Source organism: Python bivittatus, unplaced genomic scaffold, assembly GCF_059951505.1.
Source record: "Python bivittatus isolate LINGU-HERP-01145 unplaced genomic scaffold, Pbiv_v1 ctg000220_np1212, whole genome shotgun sequence".
Classification (NCBI taxonomy): domain Eukaryota; kingdom Metazoa; phylum Chordata; class Lepidosauria; order Squamata; family Pythonidae; genus Python; species Python bivittatus.
The window spans coordinates 31,132,167-31,158,203 of record NW_028277048.1 but is presented as its reverse complement, the minus strand read 5'-3'; the positions used below and the strand labels follow the sequence as shown (position 1 = coordinate 31,158,203).

The window sequence follows — 26,037 nt, the reverse complement described above, 5'->3', positions numbered from 1 at the left end:
AACCTCCCCCCCCCATACATATTTTTTTTATTTCTTACCCATGGGATTCTTTCTGTGTGAGGGAGCTGAGAACTCAGGTTGTGAAACCTTTTTTCACAGGAGGGCCTGTCTTAGGTGGAAGGGCAACAACAACAACGGGAGGCAACAGAGAGAAGGGGCTGTGATCCTGGCCAGTTTTCTTGTCTTGGCCCGTGGTGTGCCAGAGTGCTCCTTCAAGCCCCACTATCTTGAAAGGGGTTAATCTTGGAGAGAATTCATGCTGCAATTAGAGTTTCATTTGGAAAAGGAATTTGAAAGAGGAACCCTTTGGCTAAAAAAATGGTCAAAATAAGAAAGCAAAAGCATTTATTTTAACCAGGTTTTAATGGAAGGAGAGCTTAACTCCTCAAAAGTTACTACCATCTGTTATCTTCAACCAGCTGTTCATAGTATGCTCAGGGCCAGAGGATACAGTATTATACTGTATACCAAAACCAGAAACTGCTGAAGTGATTTTCTAGCGGTTGGAGGAAGATCCTCAAGAGGAGAGCAAAGTAATAATCACAATCCAAAAGAAACGATCTATTTCCGGTGTCCCAAGTGTTCCATGTAAACTGAGTGAAATCATCATCTGGAACCAGTTCATTATCTCCATCATCCTTACAATTGTTTTAAAGGGCAGCCACCATTGTCCTCAAGGAACACAGAAAAGGAGAGCGCTGTTCCTTTTTGAGATGTGATTTATACTTAAGAAGTGATTCAAACCAGGGGTCATCACAGCCTATGTAACAATCACTGAGACATCTTGTTTAGTTTGTCTGCTCTCTCCTTTTAAAAAGTAAAATAAAAGGAGCATATTAAGCTTTTTGGAAGCTCATGAACCCGCTTGACTACCTATTTAAAACACGAGTAAAAATGATATAGCCATAATCCAACATGTTATTGTTGAATTTCAGCAGGATGGTCTAGGGGCTACCAAAAGGAGGGTAAAGCTTTAAGGCAGGGCCCAGCCCTGCTTTAAAGTTAGGAAGTTAGACCTCATACAGAGTCTGAGGACTGACCATGGACTGTGTGCTCTGAATGGCTTGGTAGGCACTCAGTGTTTCAGACAGAGACTGAGATGGGTTTAATACAGCAGATGGAAATTACATGAGTTTCCACAGACCTGTTTGAGGCTCAGACTCTGATGGAGATAGTGGTAGATAGAATAGTGACAAGTGGCACTGGAATACATTCATCCATAATACATACATACAGGCCCACATCACCTTTCTTGTACACCCAAACACACACTCTCATGCATTCACACAGCATTCTCTTCCTTTCAGTATGAGGATTACTAATGTGGGGGTGGGGTGGGGAGATGCAAGTCTCTCTTGTCTCCCCCAGCAACCCCATTCCAGTTTGCTGTTTTCGTGCTAAAGCATGAGCTTATCTGAAGGAATCTGGGAGGAGAGGAGGAAAAATCTTCCCCAACGCTGGCCCTCAGCGATGACTATCAGGACCTCAGGGAGAGGGAGAAGCAATCATGATCAGGAGCATCGTCTGCTCCTCTGCTGCTATCTCAATTGCTGGACCAGGGTAGAGATGTGAATCTTGCCCCCTCTCCTTCTCCCTTTTTTTCCCTTCCCTTTTTCAAGCAATCCTGAAACAGTCAAGATAAGAGGCTTTGCAATAAAGAGGCTATTACAGGCTGTCCACTGAATGGCAGTGAAAAATGGGTAATAAAGCTTCCTGAGAGTTTGTAAGCCATGCAGACACCATTAAGGGCTACCTGTAGCCTGTGGGTTGCTCACACATATTGTCTGAACAGGAGATGCTAGAGACAGAACTTAGGACTCTCTTGGTACAAAGAAACAGTGATTTAATGCCTAGGTGGTCTAGGTTCTCTGAGCAATCCTTTGTAATGAATGGTAGGGTTTCTTTCTAATATTAGTAATCTGGGAGCGCAGAAAGAATCAGAAAGATTCTTTTGACCTACCCAATCTTTCTATATTCTCTCCCTGTCTCCCCAGCCCCCCCAACAGCTCCTGACAGGTACCTGGAGTTAGGCTGTACCACAATGATGCAGTCTCCAATCTCTGGACCAGTACACCTGCAAGGAATGGAAGCCCAGGGTTAGCTTGCTTACCTGAACCCAGATTTACTAAATTAATCCAACTGCCTGGATTCATACAACTTCCCAAACCATAAACTAACCACAATGCATTGCAGAATGCCTTGAACCACCAAACAGACTATGCTGAGAAGCCAGCCACTGCTTTCTACAGAAGTAGCAACATCTAGCAGGGCAGGGGGATGACCACCTTTTTCAAGCAAACACAGACTATTACAGATATGACTTTCCTGTGGTTGTGCTTTTCCAAGACCAGGAGCCTGTGAATTTTGCCCTTCTGGGGACTATAAGCCTTCATTTTTTTCAGAGCTGGGGGAGCAACCAATTCTTTGTCCCCAAACATTATGACTCATCTGACATTACTTCAGTCCACAAACTCTATCTTGATAGTGATTTTGGCCTGGCATAAACCTCAGGTGTAATTTTTGGACTTTCCCCTATTTCCTGCTTTTAGTACCATCTTGCCCAATGAAAAATTCGAAGAACTCAAAATCTTGCACCTACTTTTGTATCATTTTAGGTAGTGCTAATAAATATATCAATCAAATATGGTTTGGAGATTTTTTCCCCCCTTCCTCACAGACCAACATGGCTATGATTGCTTGTTATGTTTCTTGGGAAGTGATTTGGATTGACAGGTGTATTTTCAAGTTGTAAGGACTGTGCTCCCTTGACTCTGTACACCACTGCACCTGAAGCTTCTCCAGAAAGAAAGTGTATTGTCTATGCACTTTCCACTCTCTTCCACACCCTGCCATGTTCCTGACATTTGAACAATAAATATTTGTGCCTACAGTCATAACAGTGCCAGCCTAGCTACCTCAAGAATCTTAACCAAGTGACCTTATTTTCACACTTTGGACTGAAATCACTAAGCCCTGGGCTTGGGGTGGGAGCAGGAACCTTAGCATTTTTGAATGTGTCCTTTTCTTGAAAGGTACCTGAAAATGGCTGGTGTGGGTCTTCCGGGCTGTGTGGCCATGTTCTGGAAGTTTTGTTTCCTAACGTTTCACCAGCACCTGTGACCGGCATCTTCAGAGAGCAGGAGCACAGACAGGAGCAGTTCTCTCTGTGCCCAGGGTGATGTGACCCTTTTGTGGGTATTTATAAAGATCTGAGGGGGGGGGAAGGGGGGATTGGAGGGGGGGTTGGGTTACTGAGCGGCTGCTTGTTTTGATGTCAGAATCTGTGTGTATCTTCCTGGGGATTAGGCAGGGTTTTTTCTTCTATTGAATTGTTAACGAGGGGCTGCTGGGGGTGATTAGCAAGTTCATTGTGTGAACTGTTCACACGTTCCCCCCCCATCTCTATAAATACCCACAAAAGGGTCACATCACCCTGGGCACAGAGAGAACTGCTCCTGTCTGTGCTCCTGCACTCTGAAGATGCCGGTCACAGGTGCTGGCGAACGAAACGTTAGGAAACAAAACTTCCAGAACACGGCCACACAGCCCGGAAGACCCACACCAGCCATCGTATGCCAGCCGTGAAAGCCTTCGACAATACATCGTACCTGAAAATGTTGTTTCTTTTCTAGGCACTTTGATAGATAAGTATGTTGGTTCTCTGGTATTATTTGTACAAATATTATATCCTGTCCAGAGAGCACTTGTGGACCTCTCAGGATGGTTACTAGCAATTAAAACCAATGAAAGGCTGTAACAAAGATTACAAACCAGAAGCATGTTATAACAAAACCAGGCAGGCTGGTAGCTAAAACAAAATAAAAGACGCAAGTTGTATCTTCTATGGAACAAATGCCATTCTCAGTAAGAAGTCTTCTTTGTGTGTGTATGTATGTGCATGCATGTGTATATATATCCCTCCCTCTCCTCCCCTCCCCTTTCTTTTCCCAATCCCTTACACCAGTGTTTTTCAACCTTGGCAACTTTAAGATGTGTGGATTTCAACTCCCAGTATTCCCCAGCCAGCATGAGAGACTGAATTCAATGAAATAGTGCAGGAGAAGACACTACTGCGACGATCTGGGCATTGTTTTTAACCCTTACCCCTCGGAGCAGTTCTCATGGCATGGCCAGCACTCTTTGTTGGCATCAGGGTACTTGAAGATTAGTCCCTTCACCCCAAGGATCCCTGCTGGGCAGCTTTCAACGCAATGTGGCCCATCCTTATAGTTTGCACAGATCACACACTCATCAGCACCCTGAGGAAGAAAATGGGACACCATAGTATATGGGAAGGGGACAATCCCAAAGCCTTGAGTCAGAGCAGGTAGGCATCCCAGGACAGAGACAGTTCAGAAGTTAGGGCTATCAGTCACGTTTCCAATGAATGGCAGTTTGTGGGCAGCAGTAGAGCGGTAGTTTGCCATTTCTTCTTCCAGGATTTTAAAAAATATATGTTTCCCAGTCTAGCCTACAGCCTGATATTTCCTGTTAATCTCCCATACAACCCAGTATGGCTTGGCTTCCAAGCCCAAACAAAATTAGCCAAGTGCTGCCATCCATTGAGACAGTCAGTAGTATAGGAAGTAATGAAATAATATCCCATGGTCACATCCTCCTATAAATTTCTCCATAGCTGCTGTTAAGAAAGGCGTACAGAAATTGCCCCATTTGACTTGAATTTATACAACTGTGAAATGTGTCTTGAGACTTAGCAATAAAAGGTCCTGATCTTACTTTCTCAACTTGTACAACTGAAAATCAAACAGGCTTTTGGCAAGTCAGTTTTGTTTACTCCACCTACCTTAAGGTCCCGCTGGACCCAGTCCAAACATTCAGAGAGGAGGAGATCAGCCCTGCTCTCAGGCCCTTTGCCATGCAAGCAAGCTGAGCCACTAACCGCTGAAGAGTTACAAGGGAGCCTTTCAGGTGAGCCTCTCTATATCAGGGTAAATTGAGGATAAGCAAGGACTGGAAGGTCTTGCTCCTCAATGTTAGCTTCTCTTTCTCTAAGCGGTGTGAGATTCTACATTTCTGTAGAGATCTTAATCTTAAGTTATGGCAAATATTACCTTTTCTGGCAAATATTATCTTTTCCAGCAATTATTTGGCTCATTCTGTTCAGTACCTAGTTTTGTTCTGGAGCTGGTTTTGCTACATCTATATATGCATTACTATTTCATTATGCTTCTTTAAAAATATTCATTCTGAAGATTTGGAAAAGTGGCTTATAATTATCTAAAAATTAAAGCTCAGATTTATACTGCCCCTCCAGGCTCAGCCGGAGATGCTGTGGAGATCCTGACCTCATGCCTGGAGGCTCTGAGGGTCTGGATGGTTCAAAACAAGCTGAATTAATTCCTGCAAGATGTTGTTTGTAGATGATCTGATTCCCATTCTTGGTCTGGCTCTAGATAGGATCCTTGACTTGGGGTACTCCTATTTGGGCAGCAAGTGAAGGTCATGGTTGGGGGGGCATTTACCCAGGTTTACCTGGTCATCACAGGCCTTCTTGGACCAGGATGCCTTTATAACAATGATGCATATCCTTCTCACCTCACATCTAGACTACTGCAACATAATTTACATGGAGCTGCCCTTGAAGACAACTCAAAAGTGGCTATTGGTGCAAAATGTAGCAGCCTGGCTAAGAGCAAGGAGTTGGTTGTACTTTGGTTGGTGATAGTCTTCCTGTGAAGATGCTGGTTCTGACTTGTAAAGGTCTACATAGCTCAACAACTGTGTAGTTACAGAACTGTCTCTCCCACTCGGATTCAGCCCAACTGGTATGTTCATCTTAAGATCCTTCCTGAGGGCTCCTTCCCCTAGTGAGGTGAAAAGACTGGGTACCTGAAAGCTTGTCTTCTCATAGGAACCCCCATGTTCTGGCACACCTTGGCCCCTATGGCACAAGGACCCCCCCCAAGTCATTTTTCATAAGGCTGTGAAAATCATTCACCTCTGAACAGCCTTCAGTACAACTTTTTATTTCTGGAAATATTTTGTTATTTATTGTTAAAAACCAAACAATAAATAACGAAACTTAATTTCCAGAAATAAAAAGTTGCATGATTGCAACATTGATATTCTATTGTAAACTATCCTGAATCCTTCGAAGTAGGGCAGCACATAAACTTTTCTATAAATAAATAAATGCAAGTAGTCTTTGCTTAACAACCACTTGTTCAGGGACCGTTCAAAGTTATGATGGTGCTGAACAAGGAGACTTATGACCAGTTCTTGAAGTTGCAGCCACTGATTGTGATTTGGGCACTTGGCAATTGGCTCACACTTGTGATGGTCACAGTGTCCTGTGGACACACAATTGCCATCTGCAAACTTCACAGCCAGTTTCCAACAAGCAAAATCAAAGGGGAAGCCAGCGGGGGGTTGCAAGTTGCAGTCACATGTCTCACTTTACGGTTGTATCACTTAGTGATGGAGTCGCCAGTCCCAATTTATTATTTATTTATTATAACATTTATATGCTGCCCATCTCCTCCAATTCTTAACCAAGGACTACCTGTAAACTAACTAGCTAATTTCTTACATGCTTAGTTCAGTACTTGGAAAAGAAAATGAAACAATTTTGGGGCAGCCAATGGCCTTGCATCCCTGGCCTGGGACCCAAACTTCAAAAAGCTTAAGCCAGCTTTTTAAGACGCTAAAAAGCCAGCACCTGTAAGTGACCCTGTTCCCAGTAATCTCCATGTGTTGCCTACAAGGAACAGGGCCTTTACTGTCCCCCTGAAACTACCACCCAAGAGAGGAACATCTCAGCTTTTCCTGTCTAGCCTTCGGGAAAGACTGCATTTGTTCAGGAAAAGCAGTCACAGGGATAGGAGACAGAGCAGCTGTTTTGCCCCAGGACAACTCTTGGAAATTATGCTAGATGTTGTAAACTGCTTCTTACATCTGAAAATGCAGGATATAGAGAGTTTAAATGAAGAAGTAATTTAAATGAAGATATTTTTGTACTCCCTCCCAGCCCCACCCTCAATGCTTCCTTAAAAAATGTGTTCTGTCATACTTGTCCATTACAGGTGAGGCCTCCCTCGATCTTCCGGCATTGTGGATGACACAGCAAGCAAACATCCCCTTGAGCAAATTCTCGACTCTCCCTGCACGTAGCAAAGGGACAAAAGGAAGTGTTAGAAACATGGGTCCAGGGTGGAACCAGAGAGGAGGGAAGCAAGTGCTCTTGGCTGTTATTCTTACCCCTCGTAAAAATCGCAGGAGACAATGCAGACACCTTCACGGCTGTAGTTACGGCAGGAGACACACTGATCTGGGCCAGGCCCCCAACAACCATCACTGGAGCAAAGAGGATCACAGACCTTTCCCTCTTGAACTGGTAGAAAAAGAGAATGTCTGGATCATAACAGTGCCTTAAAGTGGGGGCCATGTGTCAAGCCCCTTTTGTTCATCCTGAGCTGTCTGTAGGAAAACTGATAAAATCCAATCATCTTAGATTATATATTTTAAACAGAACTCTATCCTTTGAAAATGCCAATGCCTGTTTGCTAAATAGCTCTTGCTGTCCCCAGACAACACTGCTCTTACTGCAAGCAACCAGCATGCTCGTCAGGCATATCATCAAGAAGTTAGTGGAAGATCTGCGAGCAGCACTGGCCAAGACAGCTGAGGGCAAAACAGGATGAGCATTTTTGGTGTACGGATATTATGAGGTTGCAGTTGTCTTGTTCATTGCAACTGGATGGGAGAGAGGCTATCACATGTGTAAGAAAGACCTGAGACTGGTCCTGTATATGTGGCTGGAACAATCACACACTCTCCACCAGCAAGTAATCTCTTGACAGAAGCAGATCCACAACATTCATTATGTACGGACACCCAGAAGCAGAAGCACAATGCAAGTGGGAAATGTGTGTGGTCTGAGTGAGTCTGATCAAATCAAAATTCACTTTCCCCTGTGAGACTCAGCTGAAGGCTAGACTGAAGCTGCCATAATGAACCAGGCACGTAAGCATGAAGCTGCCAGAATCTAAAGATGAACCAGGCACATAAGCTGGAGAGGACAAAAGGCTAGGAATTTTGACTAAAAGATCCCTTCAGGAGGTAGGTAAGAAGGAAACAAGTTGTTAAGGAAACAAAGGAAAAATGTCACCTGAAGCAGACAAAGGAAGCTGGGCCTGAGCACATGGAAAAAACCTAATCCCAGCTAATCAACAAAACAAGAACTTTTGGGGATAAAAAGGGGTCCTGAAGCCCACCCACTCCTTGAGTCATTTTTGGATCTAGACTTGTCAGCTTCCGTCCCTCCAGCTAGCGCCTGGCAGCCTAGTTGAGAAGAACATGGATAAGTGTGGCTGAGTGTGTGTGTGCGCGCATGTGAGAAAGAGCAAAAGTACACTGTAACCAGTAAAGTTTGCTGTTACTTTAAATTCACTGGGTCTCCGTGTATTCCAAAGAACCTCTTGTGCCTCAGTGTTTGGTTGGAAGCAATTTATGTTCCTAATTTTTTCCCGGCTGTGTGTCTTGTCTGCTCTAGGCGCACCTATCTGGAAAGCCCAGGTAGAAAGCAAGGGGGAGGGGACTTACAAGACACGCGTGCCTCAACAGGCTGTGTGTGAAGGAGTGACCATAAGCCGAACCTGGGAGTGTGTGTAACACCCCTTCCTATGACAGTGCTCCCTTTCTAGGAGGGTGAAGAGAGCGCTCTGGGATGTCCTTGTAAGAGTAGTCCTCGAGAGGAAAAGTGACAGATTCAGTCTTATGTGATAGATGTGCTTCATGCTGTCTCCAATTTCTGAGAACTATAAACCAACATATCTGGAGGGCAGCAGGTTGGGCTAAATGGGTTTATGTAATGTGCATGTGTACGTTTGCTCACATGTGAAGAAGAAAAATAATTCCTTGTGCAGCAATTAGCCACATCCCGTATTACTGCTGCAGAAACTTTCTGTTGCTGTTTGATTCTGTTTATGCACGAGATGCCATGCCCTCCACGGCCTGTCTCCCTTTTCTATTACCCACACTTACTGCATTTCCTGGGAGATTTATTACTCCTGATGTTAAGATCCGGACGTCGGCGAGAGAGACGTGCCCAGTTGATGGTGTGATAATAGCAAAGTTGCCGATTCTCAGTGATGTAGACCTGGCCAGCACTGATCTCCCGAAGCGAGCGGAAGTCTAAAGAGGTGACGTTCATGTTCTTCATGATCAGCAAAGAAAATCCACGGCTAGAAAAAGCACACAACAGCCTTGATCTCAGAAGAGGAATGGCACAACAACTGGGAATAAAAAAGCAACTTGTTTAATCTTGCAATTACTGGAGGCACCACGAATGTGGGAAACTGGCAGAGCAGAATCCAAATACCTTTTTCAATCCCATCCCTGGATCACACACACAGGAGTCTTCATATGCAAACTCAGTTGTTTTTATGATAGTGGCTTTAGTGGCTTTTCAAAGTTGCCAGCTTCTCTATAGCAGGAGAGGCGAGCTGGAGGGATCACCAGCCTTAAAGTTTCCTACAGCTCAAACGCAAAGGTAAAAGATGCTAATCAAGGAAAAAATGCTTACTTATACAGGCTGCGCCCACCAATGGTGACCAGGTTGGAGAAGATGCTGAAATTCTGCATGTGCTTGGGCCATGACTGGATATTCAAGTAGCCTAAAACAAGAACAAGCTGGTAATTTCTGAAGCATATCCCCTAAACCTTGTTCCATCATCACCATATATCCACCTCTCCAGGTGCCTCCAAAAAAGATATTTTACCATGTAACTGACTTGCCTCACTCACAGAATTTTGCAAGGAGGCAACATGGCTATTTGTAGCCCTATCAATGCTTCTTCCATCCTGTTTCTTAGCTCAGAAAATTCTCAAAAAGTAGATGAAATGGTTGCACTGTGTATATTGATTAGTGACATTAGGAATCATACTTTGTGAACAACCATTATGCCACCTCCAAAATTCAAACTCCTGCATGTAAATTTTACTATTTTTCTAACTTCCAGAGCAGCCTTGCCTAGCTTTCTGGTGCTCTCCAGAGAATTCCCATAATCACTGACCAGCATGACTAATAGGTTACCACCTCCCCAAGTAGTGTTATTGTGTAAGTTTTCCTTTCTAATAGGAAACCTGTATATTTCATGTGATACATTGTGACCTGCATGGATCTGAGCTTGTTTTATTACATCCTGCATAATCTGTTCCAACCATTTAATTTAATTTTATTTGGAATTTACCTTACTTGTATTCTATCATTCTGCCAACTTAGGGTTCAAAGCTCACAAGAGAAATGTAGAACTCAGCAGCTGGGAAATGTGAGCTTTTCTTCCCAAAAAACCCAGAGTATGACCTTCCTCAGAGTTCCAAACTCTCTTTTCCAAATAACTTTCTCTAACTTTCTAGATTGTTTCATGCCAGGAGGAGGACGCCAGACACCATATCAAATATCAAGGAGACACTGCTCTTACCATCTACACCAGGGTTCCTCAACCTCAGCAACTTTAAGATGGGTGGACTTCAACTCCCAGAATTCCCCAGCCAGCATGGCTGGGGAATTCTGGAAGTTGAAGTCCACCCATCTTAAAGTTGCTGAGGTTGAGGAACCCTGATCTACACTATACACAAAATGGTACGTGTTCCATATTTGTATAAAGTTCTCTACACCCCAACTCACCAGTGATCTCTCGCACTGTCCGGAAGACATTGAGTTTTTCTGGATCCAGGGCACTTATGTTGTGCCAAGGGTCTCTGTTGGAAGAATGGAGCTGGTCAAAACCAGTGGAGCACCTTGAGAAGGAATCTGATAGCATTTTCCTTCAAGAATTTCATTATAGGAACATATATTACAGGATAACTTATTCCAACAGTTTATTTCCATAATTACAAGTATGATTATTTACATGACTATGAATATAACATCCATGAGTTCAAGGACAGCCTCATGCTTGTTACCTGTACATCACCAAATTCCAACAAAAATGCTTGGCAACTGAATGGCAAAGGAAGAATGATAAAAGAGGTGCTATATCCATCTCCACTCCAATTTGGTGGGATCCAGAGATATGTGAGGACAACCCAAGGTAAGATTGTCCCACTCAACAAGTATAGCTGTGTTTTAGAATGAGACACGGTCCTTGCATATTTGAGTGGTAGAAAGACAGGATATAATTTGAAATAATACACACACACACACACACACACACACACACACGTACATACCCTTCTAGACCAGTGATAAGAAAATCCAAGTTGCCCAAGATTTTGGTGCAGTTGATAAATCGGTGAATGTTGCTGGAATCCACTGTCTGATATTTACTTCCAATACCGGTCCCTTCACAAGCTGTAGAGAAGAGAAAGTATGGAATGAACAATCAGGTGGTAAATGACTCCAGTTTAGCCTCCCATTCCATAAATTCCCATGAAATTAATGGAAGAAGGAAGGTTTAGGTGACTGGGTTCTTCCCCAGGTTTTGGAATGGCTCCAAGTTTAGGTTTATCTGATTTTACCTGTTGTAATCAACATGCATATTTCCAAGGACAAGGGTATAAAGTCTCAGAAGTGTCTACTTCTACACTTGTTTCTTTAAAAACTTCATAAGTAGCAGCCCAATACATTTCTAGCAAACCCGCCTAAGTTTTTCTAGAATAATGTACAGCTAATTTGTCATGCACAAGCCCTGTATGTCCAAGGACATCTGGAGTAACTGAATGGGGTAGCTATTATATGATAGCCTGTGACCCTGGTAAAATCAGTATAGCTAGGGTGGCCATTGTAGATAGCTTTCACCCCCAGCCACTCCCTTAATCTAGTACAACAGAATAATCAAAAATAAATAGCATTCTATCAGGGATAATATGATTCACATTTTCATTGATTTGGGTCACTGGATGCTCAAGCTGACATGAAAAAGTTCAAAATGCATTGAAATAACTCTTAGCAGCACCCCCACCCCCAATGGAGAATAGACTACGCAAAATCTATAAAACCTACATATAAAGATTCAGCTTTTCGGATTTCACTCGGGTTCATTGAGATTCTGGTTTTTCTTTCTAACTTCCCCATCCAAGGAAACACTTAATTTGAGTTGGGAGAATCAAAAACTAAAGTTACACCAACTGGAAGATTACATCTGAGGCCAGTTTGGTAATTTGGAAACTGGTTTCACTTCAACCAATAAGAAGCAGGGTGAAGCCTGCCCAATTTCAGAGCAATAGTTGCCAGGAGTATTTTTTTTAAATAAGTGCCTTTGTTGTTTTGGTTTTAGACAAATTTAAATTTCATTTGCAGGAAGAGTTGTCCCTTACGTCCATCTGTGCAATTGCAGGCAGAGAGGCACAGAGGGTTTTTTGGCAAAGGAGGCCTTTAGTGTGTGCGGCTGTGTTGTGCATGCTTGTGTGAGAATCAAAATATTAATCCCACCCATTATTTAGTGAATGTCTATGAAACTGTAAGGTGCTTCTTGATGGAATACCTGCCAAATTACAGAAGTTATATGCAGAGGTTTTATTTTATTTTATTATTTTATTTTATTTTATTTTAAACGTATATAGCTGCTCATCTTATATACCATAACTCTGGTTGGCTCACAGTACCAATAAAAACATATAAGAAACATTTGAAAAAAAACCCCAACTTCCAAAAAACAGCATTTCAAAGTAAGATTGTTTTATTTTCCAATTTCTGAAAAAAAAGGCAGTTTGTGTAATTTATTTATTTTAAAAAGAATTAGAAAATGATATTAGATATTAGGATGATAACATTTGCAGGCAACAGCAACCTAATATTCCTCTCCCTAATACTGTGATTGGGGAAACTCTGATAAATTGATCCTTTTGATTAGAACACAAAGTGTCAGTCCTCTACATATTTCTCCATCCCTTCTCCCCATCCTGTAATTTGAAAGAAAAAAGAAATTGAAAAATAGTATGTGAAAGGGAGAGAAAGGAGGATGTGGGGAAATTATGCCCTGCCTTTTGCAGTGCTTAGAAATGACTAACCGCACTTTTGTGGGCTTAATTAATTAAATTATTTATTTATCATCAAACTTGTATGCCGCCCATCTCCCCCAACGGGTGACTGTGGGCGGCTCACAATAATAAAAAAGAAGAAAAAACACAGGTCTCTCCAGACATGAATACAATCTATAAATAATTAAAAAACATATATTAAAAATGCCCTAAAACCTCCTATGATTTTAGCCCTAAAAAACCTGTAAGATGCTGGGGGGGGGGACAACCCATCACCTCATCAGCCATCTCCACAGGTGCGGGCCCCCCTCTGGCCCCCAGGCCTTCTGGCACAGCCAGGATTTGATCCCTTTCCTGAAGGCCACGAGGGAGGGGGCACACTGCACCTCAGGAGGCAGGATGTTCCATAGGGCGGGCGCTACTGCAGAAAAGGCTCTCTGGCTAGACCCCACCAATCGAAATTCCTTGACTGGTGGGGTCTGCAACCTGCCCCTTCTGCTGGACCGAGTGGGGCAGGCTGAAATGACCGGGGCGAGGCGGTTCCTCAGATAACCTGGTCCCATGCCATGAAGGGCTTTAAAGGGCTTTTTTGTGTGTGTTCTAATCAAAAGGATCAATTTATCAGAGTTTCCCCAAGCACAGTATTAGGGAGAGGAATATTAGGTTGCTGTTGCCTGCAAATGTTATCATCCTAATATCTAATATCATTTTCTAATATTAGCTATTTTATTATTAATTTTATTACTGTATGTGTAACTTTTTTGCTGTTAGCCGCCTTGATAGGATTTCTACTCTTAAAAGAGGTTAAAATACTTATTAATGATTTGTCCAATTTATTTTGGAGAGATCCCACTATCTCAAGAAGCCACAGAAATGGGCTGAGTGGGCTCACAATTCAGTGAAATCCAATGCACGTCCTATGAAAACTCAGATATGAGTATGTGACAAAACAAGTGACAAGTATGTGAAATAAAAGCCACGGGGATGTATTTTAAACAGATCATGATTTCATAGCAATTATTATTATTACTTTTACACTGCATCATTATCATTATTATGCCAGCATATTGTGACTGTCATATCTGCACTCAAAACGCCTGAAAAACAGCCAACTCACTAGAAATGTTTGTCACCAATGTTTTAATTGGTCATAAAAGTAATGGTCATGATTATCTAGTCCCAAGTCAGAATGAAAATCATGTTTGTCTTCAACAGCTTAGCTGTGACTATATCGTGCAGATCAAAATGCTTGGCAAAACTCAGTCAAGCAAGCCTTGAATAGATTTGTGCACTGGTGAATTTGTCCTACCATATTCCCATGACTTTTAAATGCAAAAAATGATGGAAGAGAGCTTCTACCACTAAAATTCATCATGATCTTATTTTACGTAATATTTTATTACCATTATCATTTCAGTAAGGTGATAGGATATTTAAAAGAAGTATCTTATCAAGCCCTCAAGATGGTACCAACTGCCCTACATAAAGACACATGTACACAGAGAGATCTGTAATGATAAGTGTAGGTAATGAAGAAAATACCAGAAACGTGACCAGAAATGCAACCTCAACTGAGACAGAACGGAGCACCGATCAGGGTTAGATAGCAGTCTAAAGCAGAAATATTTTGTATATAACATACAGAAGTAAACCACAGCTTAATGAGTTCTACCAAGAATTGTGTCTTTAACCCATGGCTGGTTTACAGATTTTGCACTGATCCAGGATGCTCCAAACGTTATTTTAATACCTAAGTGATCTTTTCTGGTCCAACTGAGCTCACCTGAGCCCTTGCTGAGCAAAATGAACGAAACATTAAGTCCCTAATGGTATATCACATATTTATTTCCTCCCTCTCTAGGTTAAGAGCTTTTGGGTGAAAGCAGCTAATTATCAGTAGCCATCATAAGTTAATGTTTTTTTTAAACCATAGGCTATCAAATAAAGTTGACTACATTTATTAATTCCAGATGGTAACAACTAACACTTCTGATCCACAGACTTTATATGGGATTAGTGGAGATAGACTTGAAAGGCCCATGCAAATGGGAAGCTGAAAATTTCAATATCTCTTCCAACCTTATTTTCTGTTCCAACAACCTAGGCTAACAGTGGTTGGATATTTTCAAAATTCTTTGCCAAATTGATAGTGCTTCCCATTCATACCTTTTGGGCAGAGTCCCTCACAAAGCTGACAGATCTTCTGGCCATTTTTGTCAACTTCCATTTTGTCATTGGGACAGGTCCTGACACAGGAGGTCTGATCCACCACAAAATTATCTGTGAGGAGGTGAAATAAAGGGTGGGAAAAATAAAGTTGTAAGAAACGGGTAGCTAGCGAGTAGGATAGTTGAGAATCAAAGAAATGGTGGGAGACAGAACACTGATGACTATCTCCATCTTTGGAAAGGGAATACAGAAGGTCACAGAGCAGAAGGAAAAGCCCCAAAGAATATAATCTATTTCTGTTTCATGTGAGTGTATTGCTGTATTCATGACCTGGCACTTACGTGGGCAATTTTTGACACACACGCCACCATACTGGTATTTAGCATCAGGATTGGGCTCCAGCTGAAAGGTGAGTCTGTTGTAGATCATTGGCTGAGGGCAGAGGGTTTCACAGGCTCCACTGTCATTGAAATGGCGACAGGCCTGGGATGGAGGAAAGAATGTCACTGAACGATGGATTAGATCTTTGTCCCCATCATCCCAAGCCAAGAGACCTTTCTCCTAATGAAAGGCAGACTCTCTCCCACTGCTCCTGATAGCACACACAGAACCTGAACAAATCAAAGGGAGACATAAGCTTGGGAGGGATATTGCAAAACAAGGGTTCAAATTCTCCCTGGAACCTCACAAAAAACTGTGGTTATAGGACAAGGGAAACTGAAGAGAGAAAAAGTGGGAAGAAACACAGGCAAGGCAGAAAGGCGGGATACATCGATTCTGGGATGAAAACAAAAGGCCCCAATGTTCAAGGACTAGAGCAATGGCAGGACTGTGCAAAATAGTGCAAAGATTTAGGAAAGAGGATGATGGTGTTGGCTGGCAGACCCTGGCATCAAAACTCCAGAAGCCAGGAGAAGGCAGTAGGATTCAGATAGCACGACATTTTGGAAATATTGACAATCCTGACAAGAGAGTAAAAATGAGGAAGCTAGCCCAAATGCAGAAAAAGAGGCAGAGTTGTCAGGTGAGGTTCTGGCAATTGTGAGGGTCAACCCCAAAAATGGGCGTGGTTACATACAAAACACTTTGTCTTGAGAGGCCCAGTGCAGCCTCCTGCACACTCGTCATGACAGCATTCGTTGGGGTTGGGACCAAAGCAGCGTCCATTGCACTGGGGAGCACAGATGGTCTTTGTCACTACGGTAGAGATAGAAAAAATGCTGGTCAGTTTCCAGGTGGCACTCAGTCATTCTCTCTCTCTCCCATCCAAGGACTTTGGGCATGTACATAAGTACATTTTATGCTGATTTGTTACCTTTAACACAGAACCTTTCTAAATAATAATGAAAAGTGAAAGCCTTTGGGATGTTGTCCTTAGTATGCTGCTCAGACCAAACTTTAGCAAACTCTAATCCCAGAGCTACTGTAAATAAACGACACTGAATTGCCATGAATGGGAAGATGGCTTTGTTGCATTTGCAGCTTATGTTTTTTTAAAGGGTGCTTTTGCACTGGTTTTCCACAGGTGGGGAACATACATAATTGAGAGCAACTAAATAAAACCATTTACTACACAGTGGACCATTCTGAAACAGCAGGATTGATTCTGTTTCTGCCTGTACATGGGCCACTTGGCTGATGAAAAATGAACTTTTTAATGAAAATTAACAATTAATACTTGACTACAGCTCCCAGAATTCCCATCTAGCATCACTACTGCCCACGTTGGTTGGGATGTCCCAGACCTAAAAACTAATTTTAATGGCATGTTCGGACAACCATCCATTTTGTTGCCTGAATATTCTGATTCTATTTTAAAACTTACTTGGAATTGATCTGGACTAGTTTAACTAGCTGCAGATCCTTGCAACTCTTCCCAAGTCACAGTAGCTCAGCCATAACAAAAGGGTTAAAATTGCCAGATGTTTGGTTTGTTTCCACTTCCCTGAGTCAGGTGGTGCAAAGCTTGTATTTTTTTCCCCACAAGTCACTAGAGCTGGGTAAAGCATTTGAAAGTGAGCTAGCAAAAGTGAAGCACCCTTTCTGAAGTCTTAAAGCAGCCCCATCCTCTGCAAAACTGATGTGGCTGCTCTGAATGCCATCTCCAGATGCTTTATTGCCTCAAGGAGGGACATGTCACTTATGCTAAGACACTTCATGAACTATGTCTTTCAAATGCTTTGCACAGCCTACAAGCAATTGCCTTGAAAGGGAATTTTCCTGTTCATGGCAATGATGGGCATAAGTTGTAATGTATCACCACCTCAAGCTTCTGGCTTCAACACTATTTGTTCATCTTGCTGAAAAGGTAGAACTACACCGCTGTTAGAAAAAGTCCTAAAAAGGCTGGAGAAATGCTGAGTCCCAATTTTTAATCAAAGACAACAGCTGAATTATGCCAGATAGTTGTAATGCTTACATTTTTGACAGTCCTCAGGACCAGGCCCCCAACAATGGCTGTTGCAGTTTTCATGGCATGGAGTACCTGCATGGGGGTGGACGAAAAGACACACAGCATCACAACAGAGATGATGAGCTTGATGGATCAAAGGCAGGCTTACCATGCAAGACAAATGCTGGCCTTATACCAATAGGACCTTTAGGTTGAACCCTTTAAAATCTGTAAAAGGATCATTTTAAAATGGCTAAAGGTGAATGAATCTAAATGATGCTTATCTAGTGAGCAGGGCTGACCCTCTTCCCCAGCCAGGAGACTCTTCCAAAACCCCTGGGGCAGGCCATTGTCAGGGCAGACTATCCCAGGATTGTTATGAATGAAATAAAATGGAATCAACTCGTGCATATCTGATGCCCAGGTCACTATCCCAAGTTCCATGATGGAAGATTACTAGAGTATACAGGCAACAGGAAAAACAGAGGCAATGGTTGCATGTAACTAGGGAGAGGGGAGGACTGGAAGGTGTTAAGAAGACCTTAGCATTCCCAATTACCTCTGAAGGCTGAGAGAAGGAGCTACAGGTAGCTCTTGTTGTTGATAAATGATTACAAAATGGAGAAAAGGAAGAGAATGATGGGAGGTGGTAAGATGCATACAGGTAAGATTGATTCCATAGGTTAATATGGAGAGGGAATATTTTGCACTGAATGGCCAAATACATCCCAAATCCCCAAACTTTCCCTGAAAGATTAAACCTACTTTCCCCAACCTAGAGACCTTAAACTATGTACAGGTAGTCCTCGACCTACGACAGCAACTGGGACTGGAATTTCAATCGCTAAGTGATGCAGTCATAAAGCACAACCACATTGCTTAGCTATGGCAATCCCTGCAGTCCTGGTTGCCGTCATTAACCAAATCGCATGGTTGTTAGGCAAGACAACTTCCTGCTGGTTTCCCATAACCAAAGTCAGTGGGGAAGCTGGTAGGAAGTTGCAAGTCCCAGGCCGGCAGGTAGGTAAGTGGCTGCTGCCAGGTGGGGAAGGGAACGAGGGGGTGTGTGAGAGTGCGTGAAAGGTACAGCAAGGGTCAGGGAGGGTGCACAAGGGTGCAGTGTGGGTCAGGGAGGGTGCAGCAAGGTTGGAGAGGGTGTAGCGAGGGTCAGGGAGGGTGCGCAAGAGTGCAGTGAGGGTTAGGGAGGGTGTGTAGGGTGTGGCATGAGTTGGGGAGGGTGTGCAAGGGTGCACGGGGGTGTGCAGGTGGAGGAGACTTACCCCAGCGACTTATGACCTTCCCTGCTAGCTTCCTCACTGACTTTGGTTGTGGAAAGCCAGCAGGAAGTTGCCATGCCTAACAACTGTGGGATTTGGTTAATGATGGCAACAGGAACTGCAGGGATGGTGATCACGGGGCACTGCAACCAGTTGTAAGTGAGAACTGGTTGCCAAGCACCCAGATCACAATAATGTGACCACAGGGTTATGGGATGGCCGAAATTCCAAGGACTGGTTGTAACCACCATTCGTTCAGCACTGTCATAACTTCGAATGGTCATAGATCAAGGATTACCTGTATTGGTACTGCAACTCTCAGAATTCCCAACCAGCAGTGTGGCTATTAATTCAACTTTGGGAGTTGCCATCCCAACCTATCTGGAAGACACCAGTTTGGTAAGGCTAAGCCATTCATCTGGAAGAAGAACCCAGTCTTTAAAGTCTCCTGTGTAAATGAAAGACCAGTTATAGGGGATGTGAACAGATGACCAATACTCACACTTCTCCCCATTGTCATGGACCACTGCATGGAATTTTGGATCTCGGATGATGTCTTCCCAATCAATTGTGTTCACGTGACACAACTGTTTGTTCTTCCCAATATAGACACCCCCAGAGAGGATTTCTGAAAGACAAAAACTGCAATCATTTCCTCTTGTACACTTAGAGCAGTATGCTGAGCCTCTATAAGATACTGTTTCATGTCTGCTATTCTCCGGTCTTCCTGTTGGAAATTACCAAAAGGCAAAAACGTGCTGAGTATCTCCACCGAGCCTGTTTCAGAATGCAGAAGAAGAAAGGGAAATGGGATCTTGAACATCCAATTCCCAGAGTCTGATAAGTGTAAAAGAACTTCGGCGTAAACGAAGAAGGCTCCTGCTCTTTCTGGGTCACTGGCTATACACAGAAGTTCTAGGCATCTAACATCTGTATGCAAGGGCTCTTTTCAGACATCATTATGTACATGTGTAGATCTTCATCTCTGTACAGTTATTGATTATGTGCCATCAAGTCGGTGTCGACTCTTAGTGACCACACAGATTTCCTCCATGACAATCTGTGCAATCATACAACATCAAAAAGAATGCACTCCCAAAGAGGTGGTCTGTCTCAATGCTTCTTACAAAGCGTATTTTTTTTCTTATTTGTTCCACCTCCACTCCAAAATGCTATTACAAATCTTTGGTTTCTTGTCCCATTCCCCTTTCTGTGCTTTTTTCATGACTGTATGCATGAATGCATGCATACTTATACACATACAGATATATACACTAAATTAGCATCTTTGGTTCTTGGAGCCAGATGTTTAATCAAATGAATCCAGGTCAAGTGTATGACCCCCACCAGCAGCTTGGGGTGGGTACTATCGTTATATATGTTTGAAGCCCCAAGGGTTTCTTTAGGTACAGAAAGGATTATGGATATTTGTTGTCTAAAATGGTTGCAGTAGGAAGTTTCTGGAGTAGGCAGGCCTAGTATAATATTTCATATTTATTGATGTACTTTAGTTCCTACCTGGCACAGAAGTTCTCTCAGGCAACTCTGACTAACTGCCCTATTTAAAATATAAAAATCTAGATTGCCAATACATCACACCAAATAGAGTCCACAATTACATTTCCTATTTTTGGATTGGTTACCTGAGTGACTGATTACTTTGGATTACCAATGAAGTAACTTGATTATTGTGTGAAAATACTCTGGATCTTCTAGAATCCTTAAAGTTTGCAGATAGACAGCTATGAAATTAGCCAAATTATTTGCTAAAGTTTGTCATATTTTGATAATCTTAAAATGCACATGCCACAGGGAAAGATAAACATTTATCAGCAAAGGCCAGCAATGTTTACATTTAATTGACACTGCCAATATAAATTTCTTTTCTTCTAAAATGTGGCTTGCAAAGGAACCAGTAACAACTTTCTATGTGCTACTCAATCACACCTCCTACTAGGAGACATAGCTAAGAAACCTAGATAACTTCCATGAGTTATATGTTTACTGAAATGTGCAGACTAAGAATTCTAGCTTGTTCCTAACAAGCTTTTGGATCTTGGCTTGAAATAAGCTAGTGATCTCAGCATAAATATCCAGTAGACAAATCCTGGCAGGAGTTTGCTTTGAATCAAACATTGCTGAACAATACTCCCATCATCCCTCTCAACTGACTATGCTGGCTGGAGCTGCTGGGAGTTGTAGTTTAGCCCCAGCGGAAGAGCCATGAAATTCCCTCTGCTAACTTAGACACTCCTGTTGGCAGTAAGACTAAGTAGCAGGTGTTAGCATATTCTTCACTGATGTAAACCAGAATTTGACCCAAAATTAGTAATTTTTAATCAGAAAGTACACAGTACATTCTGCATTCTACTATTCTACCAAGCATACTGTTAATAGCATGAAATACATTCTAAATAATAGCAACAGACATGAAACCCCAAAGGCACTTTCATGTAATAAGCAATGTTACCCATATTATTCTGAAAACACATAGTGTCTCCCCAGCCAAGGCTGTTCTGTCAGCCAACAGAAAGATCAAGTGATGGGAAAATAGATAGGCAGGTGTTGTCTCTTAATGCCACAGTAGCTCAACAACAACAACATCAACATCAACCAAACAGGTTGGTTGGGGCAGGAATCTAGAACATGCACAGACCTGCTTCAGGTTTACTGCTTTACTCTAATTCTGTTGACATAATCCCAAAAACTCTTGTGCAGCTCTAGTCATCTGGGTTTAACTAAAAGATACATTAAATCAGACTTGGAAAACTCTTTGCTAATCCATATGGGTAGCCGATCTAAACTGAGGTTTCACACAAACATAGAAGCAGCTTCTATGATCCACAGAAGGCAAAGCTGAGTTGGATTAGAACTCAATCATAGGGACCAATTTATTAGCACCAAAGAACCCTTGTGGGACTTTTAAGCACATCTCTATCAAAATCATCTGATCCACATTTGCTTCAATTCTGCTAATTGCCTGTTTGGGGATAAAGATGAGAAGTTGGATTCACTTTCCTAACCTCTGAAAGAGTTTATCTGCAGGAGAGTCTACTACCTGAATATCTGCTATGGCAATTAAACCTTCTGCTCTCAAGATGGTTTTCATAATCTGTGCAGGTTCAGAACATAGATGGCACCAGAAATGGAAGGCTGATCAACTTGGAGAGAGCCCTGTGATATGTTTTTGTCCTGTGCAGGACTAAGTTTTAATCTAGCATGGGGATCAAGAACAACATTGACTAGAAGACACTTGGAAATAAGCTGTACCTTTGACAGTTGTGTAAAATATAAATTAATCTTTGGGATATTATTTGTACAAAGCATTTTCAATATAAGGATTGATCTGGAACTTCAACCCGCTAAACTATTCAGCACTTATTCCAGAATCTGGATAAAGTAACCCTGTCTAGTCACTAAGAAAGTGAATCACAGAACAAATATCATATTGCAGCAATGATTTCTGGAGAAAAAAACCCACACCGAATCCTCCTGAAATGCTTTTCAAATACATACTTTACAATTCATGAAATTGGGCTTAGTATTCTCTTTTCTTTTATTGTTCTCCTCCCATTTGATTTATCCCCAAGGAAAACAAAAGAACCTCGCTGTATCAGGCATATTTGTTTCAGGCATTGAAAATACTCAGTTCGCCAAATCCTATAGCCTGTGAAAGGGCAGAGAACTGATTTGCAGACTTATGTGCTGTCCACTTTTCTAAAACTTAACCTCCACATTGCAGCAAACTCAGGAGTCTATCAAATCCCAAGCAATGCAAAACCCCAAAACACCTACCAACTGCTAACATTTCTTCTTCTAATGTGGCTACATGCTGTAATCCTGGACAAGAATCAGAAAAAAGTTCCTTTTAGGAACCCAGAATCTGCTTAATCAGATTGTGTTATGCATTTATTGTGTAAAATAGTTGATGATTCCATATGTTGCAAATTAATGCCAAGATCTTGCATAATATCAATTTCATCATAGTTAGACAAGCAGGGGCACTGTATCACTCAGCTACAGTAAGTAGTTGGTATATGTTTTCCTGAAAGCTTTGTCCCCAAATTATAGAGTCGAATCTAGCTATTTCATCAGTGAATTCCAGGTACGCCACTGTGTATGAATTTGACCATGAACCAGGCCTCTACTCTTATTGTTTATTAGCCTCTCCCTGTTGTACAATTTAAGGTCTGACCAGCTAGAAGACAGCAAAATATGACTGGCTGATAAAGCTGTTTCTTGGAACTGATAAAGAGACAATTAAGTTAAATCCTGAAGGCTTATCGTCTAAGTGGACCCATAAATTCTTTCCGTGGATTGGACTTTCACTTACAAACCTCCAAATCAGAGAACTGATTTCAGATATAATCAGAAGTTCAGAGAGACAGTAATAGGAGGAACAGGGGTGTAGGCTGCCACTTAAAACACCTGACTCAGTGGCTGAGAAGAGATACACAAGTTTGTTTTCTCTCCTTGGCGTGAAATCATCCCTGTATTAAGAGCTGTCAAAAATTGGCCTCATTGGCTTTTATGGATTGTGCTGGAGGAACATAAAAATATATATAAATAGATTTTATATAAAATATATATAAATATAAGCATATACATAATATATGTGTGTGTAATATATTATATGTTTTATATAAAATATAAACATATATAAAATATTTTGTCCCATTCCAGTTGTAATACTGAAAGCTGTTTTAATTCAGCCATCTGCGGAGTCTACAGTTCTGTACAAACAGAGTTTCTTGCAACTTTCTTGACTGAGTTTGAATTCCTTTGGGGCAGTGTTGTCCAAACTTGGCCATTTTAAGATGAGTGGACTTCAACTCCCAGAATTCCCCAGCCAGCCATGCTTGCTTGTTCTGGGAGTTGAATTCTGGGAGTTGAAGTCCACTCATCTTAAAGTGTCCAAGTTTGGACAACACTGCTTTGGGGCAAGTACTCAAGTTATCTTGCACAGAGGACATGGTGCTCCCTCCTTAAACACGGTAGAACATCCCAATAAACAACATCCATAAAGCTATCTCAGAATTATGATCTGAAGACAGAACACCCAGCCCTGTTTCCTAACTCTGACAGTGCCGAGGATGCTTTATAAGAAAACACAGGCAAAGCCACAAATTAATTACAGAGGAGTCCATTCCATGCCGTGCTAAATACTCCCACCACTGTCACAAACTACTCTGTGTTGCAACAAAGCCACACCAATGGAAGCTGGCCCAGAACAACACAACAACAAAACAAAACCCTTTCACCTTATCTTATGTACCTTAATGAAGAGTCTATGTTTTTCTTTCTATTCTCCTGAGTTTTCTCTTACACCTTTGATTTTAAATTTCCCAATATTGGAGTTGGGACTGAAAAAGCTGTACCAGCCAGAGTTGACAGGGTGGCTAATTGGTTTCATCTGAGATGGTGCCTTATAGCCCATAATATATAATTTGGAATACTATATTATAAAGTTTAAGTTCTATCACCACCAAAAAGACTACATTATGCCAACTGCATATGCACTTAAACATGTCTTTTGTAATGGTGTTTTTTTCTTAACTGAAAATGTTATATGGGAGTCATGGGGAAATAATCTGAGCTGCGGTTGAATTAAAGAATTCCCCATCAGAGCCCTAATCTAGTTTTCAAAATGGAAGTGTTTACCAACAAACTTATCAACTATATTTCAAGATGCACAGCTTTTCTGAGGGCTAGAAAATTGGTTTGGAGAATGGTTGGGAAAATGGCAATTTAAATATTTTGCAGGGCAGGTACTATTCAAAAACTAACAAATGAACATAGCAAAGATGACTTCTAGAAGCTCCTGCTCAACAGCTTCAGGATGATCACGTCATTGTTCAATGTAGAAACCAGCCACTGAAGTTCTACTTTAGTCAATTAAGCAATGACTGAAATTTGCTACTGAAGAACAGAGAATAAATAAATATTACGAATAAAAAATGAGGAATGTGTTGCCCTTCAGATGTTGCTGAATGACAATTCTGTTGTTCCTGACCATTGTTCAGTCTGGTTTATGGAGACTGTAGTCTAACCATCTAGGAGGCCACTAAGTCCCATCACTGCCTTGGTTTGAGAATGGGTTTTATGTACACTATTTCTACCCTTAGCAGGTTTCATTACAGGTCAAAGTACATGTACTATTAATTTTTTTTAAAGCTACACAGTTCAAAATCCTTCCTGAGTATCTGGAATAGGCAGAAGGGAAATTTACTGGTAGATTACTGGTTGAGTTAAAAGTCAGTAATTTCTGACATCCAACTATTTACTACAATAGCAACAGCAGAATGATCCCATCTCAAAAGTATATTGCTGAAATTATGAAGGTCAGAGGAGGGGGAACAGGTAACTCCAGAGTGGAGTTTTCTATGGTAGGAGAGTTCAATGTAGCTTCCCTTCCATATATGAAGAATTTTAATGAAAAGGAAAGCCAAGCAGATCCCACAGATCTGAGCTCACTTCTTCCCTGCTGTCTGTTGTGCTATTGATGCAATCTGTGTGGATCTGATTACACTTCCTTTCAGCCTTCAGTCCCTCTTCCCGATAAATGCAATCATCATGAGGATAGCAAAAAATGCTAAGGTAAGGGCTCAAAAGTCACAAGTAAGAGCTTGTCTACACACACATTCATATTGGGTAATTATTACAGTTTCTGTCAACAGTCCCTATGAACTGCAGCGAGGTGCTCTGAGAGCTAAGCTCTCATTATGAAAGTAGGACTTCTACTAGAGTTCTCTGGGGGGGGGGGAACAATCTAAAACGTTTTCACAGCAGTAAATATATAGTGCTATTATAATGCCCCTCCTAAGAATTAGCCCAAGTTGGTGGAGTGCTAGGAGAAGGGAGAGATTATTCTCAAACTCTGCTTTAACAACCTGAAGTGGTTTGTGCCTTTTGAATCTTCAGGAATTCACTTCACAAATTACAATAACGAGGAAGCTATTTTGAAACTAGTTCCTTAAATTTGCTTTTGTGGCCATAATTTGGTCCTGAAGCTCTTATTTTTAGGTTTCTTTTTCAAGTTTCATCCCTCCTGAAGGTGTTCACAGGATTATTTCACGTGAGCCTCATAAAAATTCAGTTCAAAAGAAAACCAACTCCCAACCACCACTGAACCTCATGACTGAATAGAAAACCAAACTTGTACCTGTTGTTTCATGTCTAACCTTATCCACTATGCTGCATTATCTTCTTCACAGTACAAATCTAACCACTATAATACAGGGCTTCTGTTACCTGCTG

At 41.7% G+C, this 26,037-nt stretch overlaps 1 protein-coding gene across 1 annotated transcript in view; it reads right to left on the bottom strand.

Moving 5' to 3' along the window:
• The window catches only part of ERBB3 (erb-b2 receptor tyrosine kinase 3), a 97,974-nt gene that overhangs the window by 19,911 nt on the left and 52,026 nt on the right, over nt 1-26,037 (bottom strand). Inside the window, exons 4-16 of the mRNA XM_007423530.4 lie at nt 19,283-19,408; nt 17,531-17,596; nt 16,190-16,308; nt 15,453-15,594; nt 15,109-15,222; nt 11,194-11,314; nt 10,649-10,722; nt 9,545-9,635; nt 9,004-9,203; nt 7,219-7,351; nt 7,031-7,121; nt 4,105-4,259; nt 2,021-2,074 (exon numbers count right to left, since the gene is read on the bottom strand). Of these exons, the coding sequence (XP_007423592.2) occupies nt 2,021-2,074; nt 4,105-4,259; nt 7,031-7,121; nt 7,219-7,351; nt 9,004-9,203; nt 9,545-9,635; nt 10,649-10,722; nt 11,194-11,314; nt 15,109-15,222; nt 15,453-15,594; nt 16,190-16,308; nt 17,531-17,596; nt 19,283-19,408 (1,486 nt within the window). The remainder of the gene's footprint in view (nt 1-2,020; nt 2,075-4,104; nt 4,260-7,030; nt 7,122-7,218; nt 7,352-9,003; nt 9,204-9,544; nt 9,636-10,648; nt 10,723-11,193; nt 11,315-15,108; nt 15,223-15,452; nt 15,595-16,189; nt 16,309-17,530; nt 17,597-19,282; nt 19,409-26,037) is intronic.